General features: G+C 37.1%; 3 protein-coding genes across 3 annotated transcripts; 1 reads left to right on the top strand and 2 right to left on the bottom strand.

Moving 5' to 3' along the window:
* The first annotated feature begins 4429 nt into the window (after positions 1-4429).
* On the top strand, positions 4430-6306 carry LOC111204667 (pentatricopeptide repeat-containing protein At4g14170-like). The gene is made up of 2 exons (XM_048751662.1): positions 4430-6010; positions 6095-6306. Exon 1 carries the CDS (start codon positions 4574-4576, stop codon positions 5996-5998), a length of 1425 nt encoding a protein of 474 aa, XP_048607619.1. The 5' UTR covers positions 4430-4573; the 3' UTR covers positions 5999-6010; positions 6095-6306.
* Positions 6307-11521: 5215 nt separating this feature from the next.
* On the bottom strand, positions 11522-12873 carry LOC106351711. Its single transcript, XM_013791471.3, is given in 3 exon segments — positions 11522-11930; positions 11933-12376; positions 12480-12873. Coding segments are annotated over 3 exon segments (912 nt in total). The 5' UTR covers positions 12862-12873; the 3' UTR covers positions 11522-11844.
* Positions 12874-23965: 11092 nt separating this feature from the next.
* On the bottom strand, positions 23966-25006 carry LOC111207945. The gene has a single exon (XM_022706562.2). The coding sequence runs from the start codon at positions 25004-25006 to the stop codon at positions 23966-23968; it is 1041 nt and encodes a 346-aa protein (XP_022562283.2).
* Between the last annotated feature and the right edge of the window lie 728 nt (positions 25007-25734).

The raw sequence follows: 25734 nt of genomic DNA, 5'->3' as shown, positions 1-25734 counted from the left end.
CGGTTCTTCTCCAGCGACAATGCGTCCACGAGGTGTAATTTTGATAGCAGCTAACCAGTTTATCCCGGAAGTTCGAAGCCGAGGATAAGGAAGGAAGCTAACTTGCTCGGCTTGTGAAGCTAAAATGAAAGGCTCAAATTTGTTGTATCTTCTCCCAAAATTGACATCCACAACACCAAATTTGTTATACCGAATCCCTCGGTTCACAACAGGATCGAACCATTCACATTTGAAGAGGACGCATTTTAGCTTCAATAACCCCGGAAATTCCACTTCAATAATCTCCTGCAAGATCCCGTAAAAGTCCGTTTCACCTTTCACACATATTCCGTAGTTACTCGTTGCCCGATGTCTCCCATACTCGTATGTGTGAAAGGTAAATCCTCGTGTGAAATACATAGGTGATGTGGTGACCTTTGCAACTGGACCTTGAACCAATTCGTGAAACCATACGGGATAATAAGGATCGTCATAATCAACCTGCAAAAAGCAGTTATTCTTAATTAATATTGAAGTATCAAAACACTTACTTAATTAATCAATGTATGAGATATATTACGTACCTGTGATTTTAACCACTTGACAAAGTGCTTATCTTTACGTGTGTCCACATCAGTTGCAGATATTCCTGGTATTGCTTCTTCAACTTGAGATACAAACATGCTGCAAATTAAACAAATAATCAAGTCATACATAATTAACTTCAATTCATATAATTAACATTCACAAAAATATTTACCTTTCAAAGTAACGGGTCACTGCATCCTCGCAGTTGAGCAGAATATAAGTGTGGGCACTATGTTTATCCTCTTCACATGACCACCATACTTCTTTCGTTTTACCACCAAACCGTGCAATTTCGCAGAAAATGTCAGGAACACCATCAATTGGATATGATGTCGGTACTCCACCATCATCATATCTTCTAGGAACTCTTTTTCTCGTATGAACAGTTGGAGCAAAGTAGTATGATGTGAAGTTAGATGTTTCGGCTGTCAAACTCCCTGCAACTATTGAACCTTCCACCTTTGCAAGATTTCTTGCTTTCCCCTTCAAATGTTTCATCTGTCGCTCATACGGATACATCCATCCGTTGTGAACAGGTCCACGAAGCAATGCTTCATACGGTAGGTGGACAACTAGATGCTCCATGACGTCAAAAAATGAAGGAGGAAATATCTTCTCCAGGTTGCACAATATGATCGGAATGTTATGATGAAGTTGTTCGATGACTTCTTCCTTGAACGTACGTGTGCTGAGATCTCTGAAAAAAGCGCTGATGGCTGTATATTGCAAAAGTAATCAAATTAATAACATTTCATAACATATGTATATATATTAACGTTTTATAATTACCTGCAAGTGCTTCATGGACATTTGCTGGAAGGAGCTCGGCAAAAGCAAATGGAAGTAGTCGTTGCATAAACACATGACAATCATGACTCTTCATTCCGGAGAACTTTTGACCTCGTTCAACACATCTTGACAGATTTGAAACATAACCATCAGGAAACTTAACTTCTGATGCAACCCAGTCAAACAAGGTTGTTTTGGCTTCTGATGACAACCGGAAGATGGGAACAAGAACGTTTCCATTGCTCTTGATATGTAACTCACTTCTTGAGCAAATATCAGGTAAGTCCATCCTTGACTTTTTGTTATCTTTTGTCTTCCCAGGGACGTTAAGTAATGTATTCATGATGTTCTCAAAAAAGTTCTTCTCAATATGCATGACATCCAGATTGTGGCGTAAGAGAAGATCCTTCCAATAGGGTAGCTCCCAAAATATACTCTTCTTATGCCAATTGTGAGACACACCATATCCATCAGGCATATTTCCAGGAACATGCCAATTTCCTCCAACTTTAACTGTTTCCTGAGCTCCGTAATAATCAATGTCTGCTTCGATCTGCTGGCCGGTGAGATATGGAGGAGGACCGTCTCTGACAATTTTTTTGTGCCGAAACAATGTCTTATTTCTTCTGTACGGATGGGCAAGTGGAAGAAAGCGACGATGACAGTCAAACCAACAACTCTTCCTACCATTCTTCAGTTGAAAAGCATCCGTCGATCCAAGACAATATGGACAAGATAATCTTCCATGTGTTGTCCAGCCAGACAACATCCCATAAGCAGGGAAATCACTTATCGTCCACAGCAGAACTGCTCGCATCGTAAAATTGTTTTTCAAGGAACAATCGTACGTCCTCACCCCTTCTGACCACAATTGCTTTAGCTCTTCTATCAACGGTTGAAGAAAAACATCAAGAGACCGTTTTGGATGCTTCGGCCCAGGGATTAATATGGTCAAAAATAGAAATTCTTGTTCCATGCACATATCCGGCGGTAAATTGTACGGCGTAAGAATGACTGGCCACAAAGAATATTGTCTACCAGACATTCCAAATGGACTAAATCCATCGGTGCATAACCCAAGATAGACATTCCGAATATTTGTAGCAAAATCTGCGTGTACCTTGTTGAAATGTTTCCACGCTCTTGCGTCTGATGGATGTGCAACCTCACCATCTCTCTGGACATGTTCCGCATGCCACCTCATCGATGCAGCAGTCCTCTCAGATTGATATAATCTTTTCAATCTGTCTGTAATTGGTAGGTACCACATCCTTTGGTACGGTACCCTATTCCTCCCACGGCCTTGCGGTTTGAATCGTGGTTTTTTGCAGAATCGACACTCTTCTAACTTGTCATCTTCTTTCCAGTAGATCATGCAGTTGTCGATGCAAACATCAATCATCTCCGAAGGCAACCCAAGACTATAAACCAATTTCTGAATCTCATAATAAGATTCAGCAGACACGTTGTCTTCTGGCAAATACTCTTTAAACAACTCCGCCCATGCATCCATGCAATTCTCAGGTAAATTATGATCCGTTTTAATATTCATCATCCTAGCTGCTAGAGACAATTTAGAGAGACCTTCTCTACAACCAGTGTAGATTGGTTGATTTGCAGCATCTAGCATTTCATAAAACCTTTTTGCATCCAAATTAGGTTCTTCTACATTTCCAGTTCCATCAGCTATTGTTGTAGTTGTTTCTAAAAATGCATCACTAATCATATCTTGAACCCTATCATGATCTACCATCTGCTCATGATCTTGATGATAATTATATTCATTATGCAAATGATTCGGTTCTTCACTATGATGACCATCCTCAAAATTATTATTACTACTACTAGCTTCATTTCCCCCATAACCCTCTCCATGTTGATACCAAATGTAGTACTGTGGTGTAAATCCTCTGTTTACTAAATGCTTCCATACAGTTTCACTACGTGCAAATTTTGAATTCTTGCATTTCCGACAGGGGCAGAACATCTTACCGCTTTCCTGTGTGATCGGTGTACAGCCCGCCTGGTGCATGAATGTCTCTAGCCCGCTCAGAAATGCGTTCGTCACCCTCCCGTCGGAATCTTTGTGCAAATACATCCAACTCCGTAACTCGTAAATACTACCGCCACCGGCCATTTTTTTCTTAGATTTTTTTTTGAAATCTTTTTTTTCTGATTTTTTTCGGATTTTTTTTTCTCCCGTTTGTGTGTTGTGAGGAAGAGAGTTGTGGGAAATGACATATATATAGAGAAATTTTTGAGTTGGGTAGTTGAAATATAACAACGATTTTACAAGGAATATTTTACATGGATTTTACATGGTTTTAACATATTATTTACAACGACTTTACGACGAAATTAGGTAAGTTAAAGCACATTGAATACACGTTTTCACCTAAATATAACGGTAACATGCTTCGTTGTAATGTCGATGTAATGATTACGACGTATTTCTCATTCCACGTACATTCGTCGTAAACTTACATGGAGTTTACGACGAAATCAGTTCGTCGTAAATTTACATGGCGTTTACGACGAAAGTTAGATTCCTCGTAATTTCGTTGTAAAGACCATGTAAATTTACGACGAAATATTTTCGTCGTAAATGTTCGTTGTTATGGGCACATTTTCTTGTAGTGTCTAATCCAAAGTTGCATAAGAGTAGTGAATTTCCTCCTATGTCTTCTCGCACTGATGGCATTACGGATATCCCTGTCTATGGTGGCGAATGTTATCTGCTGCGGAGAGAATCCAGTGAGATGAACTGCCGAGTTGCGCTGCCTCCAGATGTTGTATATCATGGACTGAGTCGCTAGCTTCCTGATGGTGGATGGGACATCTGAACAAACGATGGAGCCGCTCTCAGAAACAAGTCTCAAAAAAAAGTATTTATGAATAGAGAAATAGACAAGTAAAATAAATCTACCAGATATAATTTCTCGTCCAATGAAACCATCCACCTAATCCATATCTTAAGTCATAAACATTATCACACATATCAATTTCATTTGCAAGTTAACCACACATATAACAAAATATAACAAAAATAGTACAAACCATAATACATGGAAATTCAGATCTCGCGCTGGGCCGACTCTAGTTCATAATAAAAACGTGTCTATTGTTATGTTAAGGAATTTAGCATCTTAATTTCCCATATAAAATTTTATTTCAAGAAAGAATAACTGTGATTATCGACAGTGGACTTCGTGATTCGATGCGCTTAGCGTTTGCCTCTTCCTGCTATTGCCGCCCAGCGAAGAATCTGCTCTTCACCGCTCGAGCTTTATCAGGAACCATACAGAATCCTAATAATCTCCTCTCTCTTCTACGTCAATCCCCAAACGTTAACCATCTCCGCCATCTCCACGCTCATCTTCTCCGCACCTCCAACTACTCCAACGTAGTCCTCAGCTCCAAGCTCGTCCTCGCTTACTCCAAGCTAAAACATCTCTTCCCTACCTCGCTCGCTGTCTTCTGGCACATGCCACATCGCAACATCTTCTCATGGAATATAATCATCGGCGAGTTCTCCAGATCAGGCTTTCCCTCGAAATCAATCGATTTGTTTCTTCGTATGTGGGGTGACTCCAGCGTCAGACCCGATGATTTCACGCTTCCTCTCGTCCTCCGAGCTTGCTCTGCCTCTCGGGAAGCGAGGCTCGGGGGTTTGGTTCATGTGCTGAGCTTGAAATTAGGATTCGGAGTGAGTTTGTTTGTTAGTTCGGCTTTAGTGATAATGTATGTTGATATTGGTGAAATTTTATATGCGCGTAAGTTGTTCGATGAAATGCTGGTGAGAGACTCTGTTCTTTACACGGCTATGTTTGGCGGTTATGTTCAGGAAGGAGAAGCTGTCCTGGGTTTGGCTCTGTTCAGAGAAATGATGTGTTATGGGTTTTCGCTAGACTCGGTGGTAATGGTGAGTTTAGTTACGGCTTGTGGACAGCTTGGGACGTTGAAACACGGGAAGAGCGTACATGGGTGGTGTATCAGGAGATGCCCTTGCTTGGGTTTGAATCTCGGCAATGCTGTAGTCGATATGTATGTCAAGTGCTCAAAGCTAGTTTATGCGCATAGAGTTTTCGTTGAGATGCCGAGCCGAGACGTGATCTCTTGGAGCTCTCTTGTTTTGGGTTATGGGTTGGACGGGGACGTTGTCATGTCGGTTAAACTGTTTGACGAGATGCTCGAGGAAGGAATCGAGCCCAATGCTGTTACTTTTCTTGGTGTCTTATCAGCATGTGCTCACGGTGGTCTTGTGGACAAGTCTTGGCTGTATTTCAGACAGATGCAGGAGTATAAGATAGTTCCCGAGTTGAAACACTATGCTAGTATGGCGGATTGTATGGCTAGAGCAGGTCTTTTGGAGGAAGCAGAGAAGTTTGTGGAAGAAATGCCCGTGGAAGCTGATGAGGCTGTTATGGGTGCGGTGTTGAGTGGGTGCAAGGTGTATGGGAATGTACAAGTAGGGGAAAGAGTGGCAAAGAAGCTGATCCAACTTAAGCCAGGGAAAGCTGGGTACTATGTGACGTTGGCTGGTCTATATACAGCTGCAGGTCGGTTTGACGAAGCTGAGAGCCTGAGGCAGTGGATGAAGGATAAGCAGATTTCTAAGGTTCCCGGATGTAGCTCAATATAAAGATGGATACAGGTTTCTAAGTTTTGTTTCCTGGGATTTTTATGTGAAAGATCACCAGAAGCGCCGTTATGCAAAACTGCATTTGTGTTTATGCAGATTGGTATGATCCAACCGTCAAGTTGGTGAAACTATAACTAGACTTTTGATGAGGAGGAACTGAAATCAAGGAGAAAAATATTGACAAGTTCATTAAAAAAACTTCTCACAAAAATAAAGCAAGGTGAACAGTGGCAGAGCTAGGATAATTTTTTAAGTACACTGTAATTACATTAAATAGTTTATTATCAAATAAATTATTAATTTTTAAATTACTTGAATTATCTAATAATATTTCAAATATTCTACAATGAATATGTAGTTATTTTAACTGTCGATAGTTTTTATAGTACCTATTATATTATAAAGAAATATTATATGGAAATATTTTTTGTGTAATATGTGTTACAGTTTATACTTTTGAACTTTGTTTGATTTTTAGATTCTCATTAAAAATAATAATGTCTAATTTAATGTTATCTACAACATATAATATAAATAAAGCGAATATATAAAAGATTTTCTAGTGCTATTAAAGATTAAAGATATTGGTTTTTCAAGAATGCAAATAATGTATCTGTTACTTTAGGAAAAAAAAATATTTCAACTATTATTTTCATTTGAATTTGACTCTTTTGAATAATAAAAAATAACAATGGAAGTTAATGCTCCATTAAATTAATGACTTTAAATGGTTATAAATTTTAAGAGTGGTGTATTATTATGAAAATAAAATTTAGTTAATGTATTAAGTTGAAAATAAAAGGTTGGTGTTTTAAATTATTAATTAAAGTAACTTAGTGTATTAAAATATATAAAAAAATTCCTTATTAGGCCTATTACCATTGCCATTGCCATTTGGATATTTGATTTCATAAGCTTTATTGATTTAGATATCTCATAAGCTTTATTGAAGGCCATAGGACCGTAGAGGTTCTAAACGACTATTTACGTTGTTTGTACATCTGTACTATTAAAACAGAAAACTATTTTTTGAGAACCCTTAATTTGGTAAAGTATTTACAACAGTGCCAATGTTTTTAATTTAAATTAAAAATTAGAAAATTATTTATAACAATATTCCTATTTACCTTAAATGAATAGATATTACCACTTAATTATTCACAATTTCGGCCAAACAAACACCGGTCGAGAACTTGATCATTTGTGGACAGATTGGTGAAAGATAAATTTTTCTGGGTTTCATTTAAAATAGCAACAATAGCTAATAAATTAATCAGTATAATTACAACAATTTCATTTAAAATAGCAATGACATGTTTGACGGGATTTTGACTGTGTCCTCCTCTGATCTGTCCCAAACAACAGATGTGAGTTTTATGTCTTTGATGATATTCTTTTGTGTTCATCTGCTAAGCAGGTGGTTGATTTTGCTTTTTATTTGGGTTTCAGTTTGATGGGTTTAGAAAGAAGCTATATCGATGGTGAAACACGCACAAGATTTGGCTTTAACATCTATTTTTCATGTTTCATTTTTCTTATACTTCTCATGCATCAATCTTCCCATTAACCAAATGATAGGAAAATATTGTTTTGCACATCATGAGATTTTTTTTTTGTTGAAAAAGTATCAAGTCCATTTTTTAGAAAATCATTAATAAAGTTATGTTTTAAATAATTTCCTAATTTTTAATTTAAATTAAAAAACATTGGTACTGTTGTAAATATTTTAACAAATTAAGGAGTCTCAAAAAATAGTTTTTTGTTTTAATAGTATATATTAAAAATTAGGAAATTATTTATAACAATCAATTCAATATTCCTATTTCCCTTAAATGAATAGATATTACCCCTTAATTATTCACCATGTCGGCCAAACAAACACAAATTAAGAACTTGATCATTTGTGGACAGATTGGTGAAGGATATTTTTTTTTGGTTCCATTTAAAATAGCAACAATAGCTAATAAATTAATCAGTATTATTACAGAAATTTCATGTAAAATAGCAATGACATGCTTGATGGGATTTCAACTGTGCCCTCCTCTGATCTGCCCCCAAACAATAGATGTGAGTTTTATGTCTTTGATGAGATTCTTTTGTGTTCAGCTGCTAAGAAGTGTTGATTGTTGATTTTGCTTTTTATTTGGTTTTCAGTTTGATGGGTTTAGAAAAAAGCTATACCGATGGTGAAACATGCGCAAGGTTTGGCTTTAACATCTATTTTTTTTCATTTTGCGTTCACTTTTCTTATATTTCTCATGCATCAGTCTTCCCATTAACCAAATGATAGGAAAATATTGTTTTGCACACCATGAGATTATATTTGTTTTTGGTTGAAAAAGTATCAAGTCCATTTTTAAAAAATTCATTAATAAAATTACGTTTTTAAAGATTATTAATATAATTTACAATAATAACTACAATATCTCTTTTACAAAACAGCTTATATTATAACATATTGGTGTTAGATATTAAAAAAAAAGTTATATATGTGAATATCCTATTTTTAATCAAAACAATAGAGTATCATATACTTTGGATCTTTAAATATTATATATATCTAATTACTTTCAATTTCTGAATATAAAGTTAAATAAACTCATAAAAATCATAATATAACTGAACGTACCATTTTTTTTATGTTTAAAATTTTTTCTTATAATATATTTAAGACTTTACATCCCTAAATATTAGACATTGTCTAATTACTTTCAAATTTTGAATATGGACTTTGACATTAACTCATCGATAAACTCTATATATGTTAAAGATATATGTCAGTTAATAGACGTAGACATTTCCATGATTTTCTACCAAAAATCAATTTCAGATCTACACTTTAGGCAACAATTTTGAATTTGTGGAAGCTCTTTTAGTCCAGTTATTTGACTAAATGTTCATTAATGCTTCTACACCATGAGGTCTGGTGTTTAAACCTCAGAAAATGCAAAATTATGCACACAATGGAGAAAAGGGTTACAAAAGATCTTCAACATGGTGCATGGCGTACCATCGAACATGGATCTCATAGGATGGTTTGGAGGGGAGCAGCCAAACGTGTATTCTCATAAGATTGTAGAATTTTCGGCTATAGAATCGTATATGTAATATTTCTCATCGTTGTAATCAGACGTTCAAAAAATATACGTGCATGATATATATATAAGTTAAACAAAAGTAGATCCCCTGACTTTCTACAAAACATATATAAAATTTAAAAGATATACTAGATTTTGACTCGCGCTTGGAAAATGAGGGTTTGTTTTCAAAATTAAATAATTTTTTAATGAATTTCTATATAAGATAGGGTATAAGTTTGGGCACATTTATTTGGAACCGTGAACCGAACCGTACCAAACTGAAAATGTAATTCTTTTAATCAAAAAGAATCTCACGCTTTTAAAGCACGTATCAAAATCTTGTTACTTATGAGCTTTGTTGATTTGGTTTCATTGTTATTTACTTTTTCACCGAGGTGGGAATATCATTTGTACTATAAATTTTTTTTTTGCCAATCTGATCCGAGCTCTGTTTACTCTGATCAAAGTTTGAAACTTCTCTTTAAATGGGAAATAAATAAGGTAGCACGAAGACTAGAGGTGGGTATCGTGGTTTAATTCGAGTTCAGTTTGAGTTTAAGGAAATTTTAATTGAAAACAACCGAAATTAGTCTGGTTTGTGTTTGGTTTGAGTTCAGGTTGGTTTGGTTTGAGTTTGGTTAGCTTTCGGTTCAGTTTAGTTCAGTTATGTTTGTGTTTATTCAGTTCAATCAAGTTGGTTTTAGTTTTGTTCTAGTCCGATTACGAAAATATATTTTATAAAAAAGAACAAATGACACTAAATTATTATTATTCATATTTAAATGTAAAGTCAAATATCATAATAAAAAATGTAGAAAATATAATCTAATAGTTTTATATTATTATTTTCAAACTTAATATAAATATTATAGGTAGTATTTCGTTATTGATGATAGTGTATGAATTCATATTTTTAATTTTATTGGTAGTTGTGTGTCTTCTATACATTTTGAACCAAAATGAATAATATTATGTTTAGTTGTTTAAATTAGACGGTTAAACATCTTCTTAAATCTTAGTATTATTAGTTTTTTTAATTGAATGTTAAATTTATTTGAAACAAAATAAAAGTTTTTACAAGGTATTTGAGTTATGACTTGCTAAGATTGAGATCAAAGCCTACATTTTAGAGCAAACTAACCCAACTCGCTTTCTTGGAACTCAAGGTAGTGCTTACCATGAGAAATCATAACTGAAGTCCATCTGATCACACTTTTGTGACCTTTCTCTTAGAGAGAAGAGACTGTTTCAGACATTCTTATCAATTATGTGAACTTGTTGTGTCCAAGGGGTTGCAGTTTCGCCATGGCGAAGATTGTTCCTCTTTAGCCATTTCTGATATAGCATAGCCTGAAAGGTGTATCGAAGCAGGAATTTTTGGAGTCCATTGAAGTCTTTGTGGTGGAGCAGAGCCATGATCTAATTAAATAAAAACTTCAATTTGTTGGTTCGATTCGGTTTAAAACTGAACCAAACCAAACTGTTTAGATTTATTAAATCTTTAACCAAATGGTTGGTCATATAACTTTAGTTTAGTTTAGATTTAGGTGGATCGGTTTGGTTTGGGTTTCTTTCCACCCCTAACCAAGATAATGGATCATTGTGTAAAACGAAAACTTTAAACCTTAGCCATACATTTGGAATTTGGTACGCCGTTGGACATTATGAATTTGACGTCTTCTTTTTCTATCATAATGGAGTTAGACGTTTAGACTCCAAAAACAGCTACACCCTGAGTTATCATTGGTACACGTAACGTTTTCCATTATTGCAAAGATGATAGATGTCCCACGTAACACTGGATATTTCTTGCTATTGCAGGTGTAGACTGTAGTACATTCAAATTTGTAGTACAACATTTATTCTTTACCCTCCTCTTTTGTTTTCTTTTGCTCGACATGTCACCTCTTCATTGGGTAGTTACTTTGTTATATTCCTTGTTTGTTCAAAATGTGGGTGCCGACAAACCAAAATCAAATTGTGAGTTCGACTCGAAAATCTCTTCAAGAAAGTAACTACCTAAAAATTAGCGCACCAAACAAATTTTATTCCCACACCTTTAAATCCTCTGTAGAAAATTCTAAGCTTAGGAATGGTTTCAGGAACTCCATCAAATATAATCCATATAGTTGGATTGAAAAACAATCAAACGAAAAGAGGAATTCAGAATATAGTGAAAGGACAAACAACAGATTATACAAGAGGCAGGTTTAGATATTTGATTGAATCGGATCGTTGAAATAGTTGAATAATAGAGCATTTTACAAGGCATATACCAATCGAAAAATATAAACCGGTTCAATCATATTATACATCAACGTTTCAAACCAGTTGGGTCACATTCATTTGAAGCGATCAAGAAAGCACGTTTTGTGTTTGGACCACTTTTGGATTTTGCAGTTGGACGGTGACGACCTCGCCGTGAAATACGACACAGGCGATAAATGCATTAAATACAATTTTTCTTATGTTAACACTTACAATTAATTACCTTTAAACAAATTAGCATCACCAGACACCAATGCGTTAGTGCGAACAAAAAGATGCACACAAGAACTCCAAACAAATTATATACACTCGAGGAAAAAGGAAAAGGAAAGACTACAGAATAAAAACGACATGATCTATTGTGCTTAGAATAGCTAGCTAGAGACTTGCTTTTTACTAAAGCATATTTTGTTTCGAAGAGATCAGGACAGTTTCGTCGCTGCTCGTGACTATACTGATCTTACGGTGCGGTACCAGTACGTTATATATATTTCCCGGTCAAAGGCACAAAGCGGCCTTAACGTCGAGCTTCCACGCAAAACCTCCATCGTCCATTCTCCACACGTCGCAAGGCACCGTGACGGAGTGAACTGTAGTGTCACCCTGCATGTGAAAGCCGTGTACGTTAGCATCGGCCTCTCCCTCATCACCAACCGTACGATCACGTGGAAACTATCGCCGCTCTTGTTCTCCGGTGCACCTTCTTTAACACGAATGTTATCCCTCGCCATCTTCCTGTACGCCTCATTCGTCCACGTCACTCTACCTGAACCGTCCGATATGAAACCAGGACACGTGTCCCTCACGAGATTCATCTTCCTTTCTTCGTCGGACCTCCCCAGGCCGTAACCGTCATTCCATGCATCTGTTACACGCTCCACCGTCATACACGACGAAATCACCACCGTTCTCCGCATGACCTCCACCGACTGGTACGTTGGAGTAATCATCCCGCCGCCATCGCTGAAACTCAGCCAAAACGGACCCTGCCGTTTCTGCTTCTCCGCAGACGCCACCGACAGTTTCGGATCTGTAAAAGCACTTTGACCGGTATCAGGGATATATATCCTACATCGAGAATTCTAAGGGACATTAAGTAATATATAAAAGGTTAGGACCAATCTACTAATCACCAATTGGTTTTAAGTTGGAAGCCCGTATTTAAACCCGAATCTAACAACCAGAAATCTCTGGCAACAGAGATAGAGTCACCAAAGCATCCCCGCCGTGAGCTACGGTTTTGTTCAATCTCTTCCGCCGAGTGCACCTCCTAGCGGTAACACCGTTCTCCGTCTGCTGACATTTCCTCTTTCATCTAAAGGAAACGTTGGAGCTTCCGGCACAGCTCTCTCCGCTGGATACGGGCTTTCCTCCGCAGCCGTAGTCGGTGGTTGGTCTAGGAGCGATGGGACGAAATCGAAGCATGATGCGATCACCTTGAGAGAGATCATAATCGTACCGTCCAGCTCCGTCGGTGTACCTTGCAATGCAACACCCTCCCCTACCGTCCATCATTTTTATCTGTATAGAAGATTTTACTGGAACTGAGGAACACTGAGCCAATAGGGTTTTATAATGTCTGATCCGAACACGTGTCGGAGTCTACATGTGTGTTTTTTCTGTAAGGATTGTGATCTGGACACGTGTTGTAGCTTGCCCCCGCTCGTGTTGGTCTAGAAGACGATGTTAAAGGGTTTGGTTGGTTGCAATTTGCACATGGAAAGTTATTCTCTCCTCCATTTTCTTTTTTGCCTAATAAGTTATTCCAAAACGTTCTTATTATCCCTTGTAATATTATCAGCGACATAAAATGATAAATGCGACGACACAATAAATCCCCTATAGGCTTTGAATGAAATACAATACAAATGCAGTACATTTGTAATGCAGATTGAACTCCATTTCATTTCCTATTCAAAGTTTTTAAATGCAGAACAAAATTAAATTGCAGATTAATACTAGTGTTATTTTTTTATTGATCTGCAGAGAAAAGAAAATAAATGCTGAAACCATGCTGCGGACCAATCACATGCATGTAGATTTTATTTCTCTCACTTTCTCTCTTTTTTTTTTATTAATTGTTTAAATTATTTTATTGTTAACTTATTCATTCACTTTTAAATAAACACAGATTCATTTAAAATATAGTAAAATATTTTATTATATTTTTCCTGTTTTATACAATAACTCATTCACAAAAATTATTAATAAAAGTAGTATAAAAATATTTGTGTGTTTTACATAATATTATTTTGTATCATCTAAAATATATAATTATAGTTATTTTATTTATATTTTTGATATTAATTATCATTAAGTTGGATTATGTGTATAGTATTATTTGTAACGGACAAATATATAATAACATACGTATGTATTCTTACATCTTTGTGACTTCCCAAGATATAATATACATGTTAAAAAAGAGTGGTAAAAATGACAATTGAATTACATAATTTTATTAAAATTTCAAATTAGAACTTCCAATAAGATTTTCCTGATAGAAAACAAATCCAGACATGACCTACTCAACATTTATCTGGGTCCATGGGCAAAAAACAATTAAACTTTTACTATTTATGTTTATTTAAAATTTAAATATATTTTTAAAAAATTTATCATCGACATCTTTATAAAAAAAATTGATGAAAACAAATTATATATATGTAAAATATTTTAGGGCCCTTTTTCAACAAAATTTAATAAATGTTCAATTTTTTCTATATAAGACTGTATATATAAAAAAATATTGGGCCCTTAGTTATCAAGATACAAGGGACACGGTTTGGGTCCAAGGCGATTGCACCACTTGTTCCCCTATATTACAGAAATTGACAACGTTACTTCTATGGTTTAACAAAATGATATGTAAAATGTGAAAATGAGACAAAAAAATTTTATATTAGAGAAATTACTGCAAATACATAGGGGGCAAACAAAAACGCTCTATGTTAATTTTTTCAATCTCATTGTATATTGTAATTATATTTATTTTTATATAACGTTTAAATTTTCATTGTATTTATTTAAATAATAATAATTATTTTTTGTATATAAGAATTTGTATTTTTGTTTTAGATATTTAATTTACAAAAAAAATTAATACTCGATCAAATAATCTAATTCAATAAATTAATTTAACCAGTTTGATCTGCATGATCTGCTTGATCTGCGTTTTTTAATCTGATTACCATTCGAAGCCAATAGAAGCATTGTCATTTTATGTTTTCACACTACATTTAACATGTGGCACCTTCACTTCGATTTCAATTTGAGTATGCTAAAGTGTCAGTTTCAAAATCATTTAACAACTAATGTATTTACATACTAATTTTTTTTTAATTCTACCGCAAAATATTTAATGTGTTCACATTATTATTTTTTAATCAGCTCATTTTAGTTCTTTTATTTTAACTTTTGTATTAGTGAACTGAAATTCTCTCCGTACAACTACCGAATAATATCATTTTGAAAGAAAAAAATTAAAAATGATTAAGATTCACAACAACTAAAATGATGAAATACAAATATTTATAGAAATTGAAAGTTTTGTATCTTGTCGGACTTAGCCATTGTTGAGGCTTCTGTACACGAAGACAATATATAATTGTGATTGGTTATGAATTAAAAAAATTGAGGTAAAAAATACCACTCACAAAGTTGGATGTTTAGTTAAGTCAAATATTGTTTTTCTTAACGGAATTTTCATATCAAACCAAAAATTAGAAACATAATTTTATTGCAAGAAAGAAAATCAGAAATCAGAAATGTTTTAAAAGAAAAGAAAATTCGTGATATCGATTGAAAAACAAAATTCAGATGCAGAGTGAAGAGATCACATTATTTTCCACGCAACTCTAACACTTTTCAGTATCGTGTTTTTATTATATTTACCAAGAATGTTTTATAAAAAAATACATGTTATTGGTTTTAGGCTAAGTCAATTTTGCAAGATGCTTAAAAATATTGACACGATTCTCAACAATTTTTATTGGTATTTTTAAAGTATAGTCCAATAATTATGTATGTTAAATAAACCGAAAATATTTGTTTTACATTTATTTTATTTTGCTTTATATTAGTAGAAGAAAGTAAGTCTGGGTAAAACATTTGGATCCAAAGAACCGAACTGAACTAGATTTGAAAGCAATACTAAACACAAACTAAAAATGATTAAGTAGTCAGATGGATCTAAAAGTTTAATATCCAGATAACCAGATCCGAATCTGATCCAAACTAAAATATTTTGGATACAAAAATATCTAAATCACGATTATATATTTAAATATGTTAATTATTAAAAGATTTATATCTATTAGATATTCAAAAATATGATAATATCTAAAAATTATCAATATATATATATATATTTTGACATCAACTACAGACTCATACTGACTCTGTGAACCACTCCGGAAGATCTTGATCCCTGTAAACGACAAACGACGGTTGCTTCCTGACACTGCGTGCTAGGCTATCCGCTCTTGAATTTTGTGTCCTTGGTACATAGATATTCTCTGATCGTGTGAAACTTTTTTTCAGGGTCTTAATATCTTCCAATTAAATAATTTGCAAATGCTGGCTATTCATCTGGTTCCGAAACCATCTTCACCAACTGAGAACAATCCGTTGCAAACGTAACCTGAAATTGACGTAAGTTTTTCATGCATTCCATTGCCCAGAGTAGTGCTCCCATCACCACATGTAGAGGAGATAGACAAGCCCGTACATTTCTTGCTACCAACAGCCCATCAAAACCTTCTAAAGTACTCAGCCAACCTTGCCCGGAGAAAATCTCATTTTCCTTCCAGGAACCATCTGTAAAACACCACCTCCCCGGAATTGATGGGAGAGTCATAATCTCGACTTGGTATACTGTCCTATTTACGTTCAATACCTGTGCGTCAGCCCAAAGTATGAACTCTGTTTCTGCCAATTTGAGCGTGTTCCTTGGGTCCATGTCCAGATTACTAAAAACTTTACGGTTTCTTCTTTTCCAAATATACCAAAGTATCCATGCAAATTGATGATTCTTCATCGGTGGGGAGACTCTCCAGAAGAGATGATTCATGTTTGTAAAGAGGGAGCTCGTCGGGAAGAGAGTTGGGTTTGATGGTATCTTGGAGAGAGCCCAAACCTGAAGTGCTGGAGGACATTCAAAAAGCACATGGTTGATCGATTCCTCATCCACTCCACAACGTGCACAACATATGTCTCTTTGTATTCTTCGCGTTTTCTGATTCTTCTTGACTGCTATACAGCATGTCACCAATTGTCATAGAAAATGTTTTAACTTTGGGGGGCACCGTATTTTCCAACAGAACGCCTTCAAAGCATCAACTGTGGGTCCAAACATTAAAGGTGGTATTTCCCTGTCTGGATAAACTCGTTCTATCTGATACCCTGATTTAAGTGTATACTTCCCATTGTCTGTGATATGCCATCCATCCCTATCCACCATCTGGGTTTTACTCAGTGGTATACTTTCTATCATTTTCACATCCTGGGGATCCATCAAAGCCCTGAGTGCTTGCGAATTCCATGTTCGCGAAGTAGAATCAATAAGAGAATCCACTGTTAGGTCTGGGTCAAAATTGTGTTGATTTTTATTTGCTGGTCTCGGACTAGTGGTTGGAAGCCATGGATCGTTCCATATATATATAGATGATCCTGATCCCACCCTTTTGATTAGTCATTTGCTTACCAGAGATCTAGCATAAACGATGCTCCGCCAGCCATATGACAGAGAATAAGAGCGAATCAGTTCCAGGGGTGATGCATTCCTGTAATACCGTCCTTTGAACACTCGGAAAAATAAAGTATTTGGCTTCTCAATCAGACGCCAAAACTATTTACCAAGCATTGCTGTGTTGAAATCCGTAATATCCTTAAAACCTAGTCCTCCATCCTCCTTATCAAGGCATATTTTATCCCATGATTTCCAGTGCATGCCTCTTGTCCTTCCCCCTGGAATCCCCCATAATTGTGCGACCGCGGTCGTCAGTTTTTTGGTGGTTGCCTTAGGTAGACGATAGCAAGACATCACATGGTTTAGTAATGCCGTAACCACAGATTTAATAATCACTTCATTTCCTCCATTTGTGAAAAATTTGAAGGTCCAACCATTAACTCTATTATTAAGCCGGTCCTGCACAAAGCTAAAAACTTGTATCTTGGATCCCCCAGATTTTCTGGAAGACCTAAATAGGATCCCATGCCTCCAAGATTCTGGATGCCCAATATATCTCTTAACTCCTGTCTAGCTGATTCCTCAATTCTGTGCCCAAATTGAATCGAGGACTTATCAAAGTTTATAAGCTGACCTGATACAACCTCATATTCCTTTAAGATCCTAAGGATGGTTTGACATTCTTCTTTTTGAGCTTTACAGAAGAAAAGACTATCATCCGCAAAAAAGAAAATGAGATATCGATGGACATGCTCTAGCTACCTTCATTCCCGTTAAGTGTTTTCCTCTTTCCGCCTTTTTAATATTTGCAATTAAGGCCTCAGTACACAGAATAAATAAATAAATACGGTGATAAAGGATCCCCATGTCGTAAGCCCCTGTGTGGGACGATAAGACCCCGTGGTTGACCATTTAGTAGGACTCGATATTGAACCGATGATATACACTCCATCATTAATGTAATCCAATGAAGATCAAAACCCATCTTCTGTAATACAGCCTTGATAAAATCCCATTCCACTCTATCATACGCTTTACTCATATCCGTTTTAATTGCCATATATTTTTCTTGGCATGCCTTATTAGTCCTTAATCCATGAATCATTTCCTGAGCTATAAGAATATTACCAGAGATCAACCTTCCTGGCACAAATGCCGACTGAGTTTCTGATATGAGGAAAGGTAAGCATATCTTCAACCGCTGACACAGAACCTTCGAGATAATTTTATACCCAATATTACACAGACTAATTGGCCTCAGTTCTGTCATTCTTGTAGGACTCTCCGTCTTTGGGATCATACAAATATTAGTAACCTCGGATCCAGTATTACAGTAACCAAAAAATTATTCACCATGTCCACCAAATCCTTCTTAATAATATGCCAGGAGTGTTGAAAGAAAAGAGCTGTCATGCCGTCTGGTCCTTGTGTCTTCTCTTGGTGCATCATAAACAAGGCTTCTCTAACCTCGTTCTCCGTCGCTACTCTCAGTAGTCGTTGATTCATCTGAGGAGTGATACCCGGTGTTACTTCTGTGAGGAAGTCATCAAACTCCGTTGGAGAAGTGGTAGTAAAAAGCTCTTCGAAATAGTCTACTGCCACTTTTTCCACACCAATATCCTCCGTAATCCAATTCTCCAAAGCATCATGTAAACCCACAATCCATTTACGGACTCGTCGTTGCTTAGTCAAAGCATGATAGAATTTTATATTGAGATCCCCAGATGAATACCACGTATTTCTACTTTTCTGGTGCCAATACTTCTCTTCATCTTTATATGCATCTTGCAACTTCCTCGAAACCTATAAAATATCCTCCTGAGACCTAGAATTATCTATTTGTACCTCCTCAAGAGCTTTCTGTAACTCATTAATTTTTTTTCTTTTCCATAAGATGAATTACTTTTCCGCCATTTAGCAATTTCGTGTCGACAAATGCTAATTTTTTCCACTATCCCAATTTCACTTCTTTCACTGTAATCTGAGCAGTCTATTGTAATTGATTCCAGAAGACCTTCTTGTCCAATCCATCTTTTATCAAAACGAAATTGCCCTTTTCTCCTGGTGACTTTATCTTCTAGATAAGCCACCACTGGGCGATGATCAGATGCCACCATCCCTAAATATTCTGTATAAGAATATGGAAACAGAGTATGCCACTCCTCATTTGCTAAAGCTCGATCTAGACGACATCTTATCGTCACTGCCCCTTTTCCTTTTCCTCTTCTCCCTTGCCATGACATTTTATTTTCCCGAGCCGGAAATTCCAAGAAACCAGTATTCTTTATCATATTATTAAAAGGAATAAATGAATCCGTACTCCGCAAAGATCCTCCATCATTTTCATGATTTCCAGTGATCTCATTTAAATCACCAATGATGAACCAGCGTTCCGACCGCGAAAGCCCATATCTAGTCAAACGTTCCCATACTTGTTCCCTTAACTTTGGAACAGGATCACCATACACAAACGTGAGATAAACCGTCTTCCCAAGAGCCACCGCTTCCACACCAATCATTCTATTACTAGAATATAAGACTTGGGTCTGAGAATCATTGCTGTAAAAAAACGCTAAACCACCACTCCTTCCCACTGGATCTACAGTAACCAAATTATCAAATCCAATATGTGCTTGGAAGTCTTGAACAAACTCTGAATCTTGCTTTGTTTCAGATAAAAATAAGAAATCCGGTTTATGTTTATGTCATATCTCCCTTAGATAGCTTATAGTCCACTTACTTCCCATTCCTCTACAATTCCAACTAAGAATTCTCATTTAAAAATATAAATAAACTCCCAAGAGCTAGCTAATTTGGGTTTAATGATACCCTGAAATCCCAACCACCAAAGAACAATAAGCCACCAAACTTTCAAAACACCCGTCATAACAGACGCCCTCGAAAAGAAAATAATAAGCCTTTGCCCTACTCCAAGTATAGTCCTTGTTGCCACTTCCACCTCACCATATGACTTCAAACCAATAAAAGCCATAATAGAAGAACCAAATATACGAGCCAGTATCTTCATGTAAAACGTATATATATGGTCTGTGTAAATTTCTGAAACGTACAAAATATCTATACAAGACTTTGTACTGCAACAGGTTTTATCAACCCAGGGAAAATATACACGTTGCGATCTTTTCTCCTTTGTTTCCAAAATTAAAACTCTAAGCCTATCCAAAGAAACTGTCTGCGACTGGTTTAAAGAGACCAGCCACAGCGCTTGGGTCCATGCAACAAGAACGTTCCGTTCTGTCTTGAGCCACATCCCAATACCAACAAACCACACATGTGCCAAATCCTTTGCTTGTCTTCCAGAAACATCAAGCTGCATAGATGATACTGCATCAGACATCCTTACCCGCCCCTTGAGACCACTTCGCATCAACAACATGGACCAAATCCAAAAACCAAAACAAACAACTTTATTCCGTACGTTCCAAGAAACGAGCAAACCACATCTTATTGAAGACCTTTTAAAACCCAACAACGCCATATAAAACTTAAACTGCTCATAGAGGTTATTGAAACAACAAGAGAAACAGAAATTAAAAAAACCCAACATCCCCATTATTGTTTCACAAGACTTGATTATAAAATATAGAAACACACACGAATCAATAAGAAGTCTTCTTATTCAATCACTCAAGCTTTTGAAATCACAATATCAAAGTCAATCACAAAACTCATAAGTGTAACCACAAGTCGGTATCTACTTATATAGAATCATATATTCCTAATCCCTTATGGATAACCACAATCATATATATCCTAATCACTTTATTCAAACCAAATCTCAATGTGATTAGGATAGGTTGCTTGCAACTCAAGCTAACTTCAAGTTTAAACCAACATTCTCCTCAAACTTGAATTCATCTTCTTCCACCATTTGAACACCAATCAGCTTCCTCATCTCTGCAAATTTTATTCTTCCAAGGGACTTTGTCAATACATCAGCTCTTTGTTCACTACCCGCAACATGCTCAACTTCCACTTGATCATTCTCGACACATTCACGGATAAAATGAAATCTTCTATGTATGTGCTTACTCCGTCCATGAAATACTGGAGTTTTGGACAGAGAAATCGCAGATTTGTTATCGACCTTTATGACCACTTTGCTGCTTGCTTGGCCGATAACTTCTCCTAGAAGATCTTGTAACCATATGGCTTGTTTAGCCGCTTCTGTTGCCGCCATGAACTCGGCTTCACAAGAAGATAATGCAACTATCTCTTGCTTACATGAGGACCATGATATTGGACTTGCATTGAGATAGAAAACATACCATGTAGTACTTCTTCCATCATCAACATCAACATTGTGAGAAGCGTCACTGAAACCTACCAATTTTATAACTTCAGACCGTGTGTAGATAAGTCCGAGAGATAGAGTTCCTCGCAGGTAGCGCACCACCTGCTTCAGTGCTGCTCCATGGGATTGCTTCGGATCATGCATGTATCTGCTCAAGATGCCTACACTAAACGATAGGTCTGGACGGGTATGAAGCAGGCAACGCAGGCATCTTATGCTCCTCCTATAGTCCCTTTCGTTGATACTCTTCTCTTCAGCTGATCTTGATAACTTCACATTAACATCCATAGGTGTTGAGACTGAATTACAAGCCGCCATCCCACACTCTTCCATTATTTTCCGAGCATACCTATCTTGTTTCAGAGTGATGCCCCTATGATCCTGACATACTTCAATCCCAAGATAATAAGTTAGCTTACCTAGATTGCTCATCTCAAACTTTGTTGCCATCTCTTTTTTGAACCGAAGAATTTGCGCCAATGATGTCCCCGTTACAAGTAAATCGTCTACATATACTGCAACAATGAGTGTTCCGCCTTTCTCTTCTTTCTTGTATACTGATGGTTCCTTAGAACAGCGCTGAAAGCTAAACTCCTTCAGGATCTTGTTTAATTTTTTATTCCAAGCTCTAGGTGCTTGCTTTAGACCATAAAGAGCCTTTTTCAGTTTATAAACTTTGTGCTCCTCGCCTGTAACTTCAAAACCTTCTGGTTGAGTGACAAACACTTCTTCTCTTAGAACTCCATGGAGGAATGCGGTTTTAGCATCAAGGTGGTGTATCTCCCATCCTTTTGAGGCTGCTAGAGCAATGATCAAACGAATGGTCTCGATGCGAGCCACAGGTGCAAAGACTTCATCATAATCAATACCTTGTTTCTGAACATATCCTTTTGCAACTAACCTTGCCTTGTACTTGATGATGCTACCATCTACATTCCTCTTAACCTTAAACACCCACTTCAAACCTATAGGTTTCACTCCCAAAGGCAAATCGACAAGCAACCATGTATCATTTTTTTCTATACTAAAAATCTCATCCTCACAAGCATCAATCCATACCTTTAACTTCTTAGCTTCAGTATAATCCCAAGGTTCATCATTAATTATACTCAAAAGTCGTTCACACTCAGCTTCTGCCATAAGCACATAGTCCTCAAGGTAAGACGGTTTGTTACTCGCTCTCGTAGACCTTCTTAGTTGAGGTTGTTCTTCTTGATCACCACCATCACTCTCATTATCGTCACTGTCAACTTTATCAGCAGTCTCAGGGTATGTCCCTGCTTCATTCTCCACCTCGTTCTCATTACTTCTTGCATCCTTTCTCAAAGTGATAATGAAAGATTCACCTCCATCGCCTTGAACTGGACCTCCTTTTGTCCAATTCCAACCTTTACTCTCATTAAAAACAACGTCACGGCTCACAACTATCCTTTTAGTCAATGGATCATACAAGCGGTATGCCTTAGAACCCGGTTCTGTTCCCAAGTGAACTAGCATTCTAGATCTATCGTCCAACTTCTTTCTTCCTACCGTATCTGTCTTCGCGTAACAGATACATCCAAACACTTTCAGGTGCGCAACATTAGGTGTTTTCCCTCGCAGAACCTCATACGCCGTCTTGCCCTCAAGAGCTCTTGTTCCAACACGGTTAATCAGATAAGTAGAGTGCCTAACAGCTTCTCCCCACAACACGTTAGGTACCTTCATATGCTTCAATATACTTCTGGTCATCTCCAAGAGCGTTCGGTTTCGTCTCTCGACTACCCCGTTCTGTTGAGGAGAGTATGGTGCCGTCAAGTGTCTTGTAACACCATTCTTATCACAATATGCCAAGAACTCGTTAGAGCAAAATTCTCCACCACTGTCTGAGCGAAACGTTTTCAACGAGGTCTTTGTTTCACTCTCAGCTATCGTCTTGAAAATTTTAAATTTTTCAAAAGCTTCGCTTTTCTCCTCAAGTAGCATAGTCCACATGTATCGTGAGAAGTCATCTATTAGAACAAACACATATCTCTTGTGCGATGGGGTCTGCGGTGTGATAGGTCCACAAAGGTCTCCATGAACAAGTTCAAGGGGTCGAGCTGCTCGGAAAGATGTTGCTTGGGGAAAGGGTTGCCTCGTCTGTTTTCCAAGGAGGCACGACATACATGTCTCTTTCTCGAACGTTAGTGCAGGTACACCAGTTACTCGTCCCTTTCTGATCATTGCCTTCATCGTATCATTGTTGATATGCCCAAAATGTGCATGCCACTTTGATGCCTCTGTTTTACTGGAGATTTGTAGACAATCGGGAGTGTCTACTTGTAGAATGACTTTATACAGTCGGTTCGCTGTTCTAGTTGTTCTCACCATCAGGTTCCCTCGTCGGTCGAATAGCATTAGTAGGTCATCTTTCATTCGGACCTCGCATCCAGCTTCGGTAGCTTGTCCTAGACTAATTATGTTACTCTTCAAGCCAGGAATGTAGGATACATTGCTCAAAATATTTTTCTCTCCTCCATCAAAAGCGAACTGAATTGAACCCTTTCCCAATATATCAATACGCGAGTCATCTCCAAACCTTACCTTCCCGGTGATTGTTTCATCAATGGAGACAAAGAACCTTTGGTTTCCACTCATATGATTGCTTGCTCCATTGTCAAGATACCATACGTTTGTTGTATCAAGGTCTGTGTCGAACATGCTTGGTTTGACCTTTTTTCGTTGAGATAAACGACCTCATGCATCATAAGTTCATCAGCCTCTTGTGTCTCCTCTGTTTTGGCTTCAGTGGCTTCTTGAAGCTTAAGTGTCTTGTCAGGACATTCATTCGCATAATGTCCCTGTTTGTTGCAGGAGAAGCATGTTATGTGTGATATATCTCGCCCTTGTCCTTGTCTATATGTGTCTCTTTGAGCTTGAAAGTTACCAAACCTGCCACGACCTCTTCCTCTCCAGCCAGATCGTCCACCTCGTCCTCTACCTCTGGCTCCACCATTGTTATTATAACCATAACCATCCTGTTGTGAATCCGAATTTGCATACATCAGTTTTCCTCCATCATCTTGTTGTTCATCTTCCTCTTCACATATTCTTTCTTCATAGGCCTTGAGCCTTCCCACGATATCCTCAAAACTAATTGTGTTTAGGTCAAGAAGTTGTTCAAGAGAAGCAATCATATGGATGTATTTCTTTCTTGGTAAACTTTTCAGGAATTTTTTCACAATTTTTGACTCTTCTATCATCTCCCCCAATAGAGCCGATTTTGATGAGATCTCGGACAATTTTCCAGCAAACGCATCAATAGTCTCTGTTTCTTTCATCCTAAGTCTGTCAAATTCCGCCATTAGAGTTTGTAACCTAGCTTCTTTAACTCTTTCAGCTCCAAGGTTCCTTACTTTGATCACATCCCATACTGATTTTGCGGTATCTAAGTTACCAACTTGCAGTATTAGAGCCTCCGGTATAGATTGGAACAGAAACGCTATGGCCATATTATTTTTCTTCTCGTCTTTGTTTCCGGGGTCGATTGTCTCCCATATCTCGCTGACTTTAAGTGCAATCTTCATTCTCATGGACCAGACGGTGTAGTTGGAGGTTGTTAGCATCGGGAACTTGATCGAGGCAGGTCCAGCAGCATCCTTGTTCATCACGGGTTCTTCCTTTATGTCACTCATGTTTGTTATGTATCGGATTGATCGTCAAGAGAATTGTTGCTGGCTCTGATACCAAATATTGTTTCACAAGACTTGATTATCAAATATAGAAACACACACGAATCAATAAGACGTCTTCTTATTCAATCACTCAAGCTTTTGAAATCACAATATCAAAGTCAATCACAAAACTCATAAGTGTAACCACAAGTCGGTATCTACTTATATAGAATCATATATTCCTAATCCCTTATGGATAACCACAATCATATATATCCTAATCACTTTATTCAAACCAAATCTCAATGTGATTAGGATAGGTTGCTTGCAACTCAAGCTAACTTCAAGTTTAAACCAACACCCATAACATAGCTGTCGATGCACGCTGATCCATAAACACGTAAGGTTTGGGTAGCTGTTTCGGGTGTGAGGAACCCTTCTCTTCCACTTACTTAGCACCACCTCCCTTCCGGAGACTCTGTTTAGCTGGTGCGCGCTTGCGAGGCGACATAAGAACTTGAACAAACTTCGAGTTGTTTCCACCTGCAAATGAGAACAAAGACTTTCGCAGTCCCGGCTTCTTCTCCGCCAAAGCTGTCACCATGCCCTCTGCAATGCCACTGGTCATATCCTCTTCAACAAATTCTTTTGCCTCCACCTGGTATGGTCTTTTCCTTCTCCATCAGTGAGATTCTGGAACTCATCAGCAAGTTCCAGACCCGCATCTGTCTCCGTCCTAGTGTGATCAG

This window comes from Brassica napus, chromosome C3, assembly GCF_020379485.1.
Source record: "Brassica napus cultivar Da-Ae chromosome C3, Da-Ae, whole genome shotgun sequence".
Lineage (NCBI taxonomy): Eukaryota > Viridiplantae > Streptophyta > Magnoliopsida > Brassicales > Brassicaceae > Brassica > Brassica napus.
Note: the sequence above shows the minus strand (reverse complement) of the source record. Positions and strands in the feature narration are given on the sequence as shown.

Bases quoted from the DNA above. Each gene is read 5' to 3' on its own strand.
- LOC111204667 (XM_048751662.1), top strand. From the start codon at position 4,574: ATGCGCTTAGCGTTTGCCTCTTCCTGCTATTGCCGCCCAGCGAAGAAT.
- LOC111207945 (XM_022706562.2), bottom strand. From the start codon at position 25,006: ATGAGTGACATAAAGGAAGAACCCGTGATGAACAAGGATGCTGCTGGA.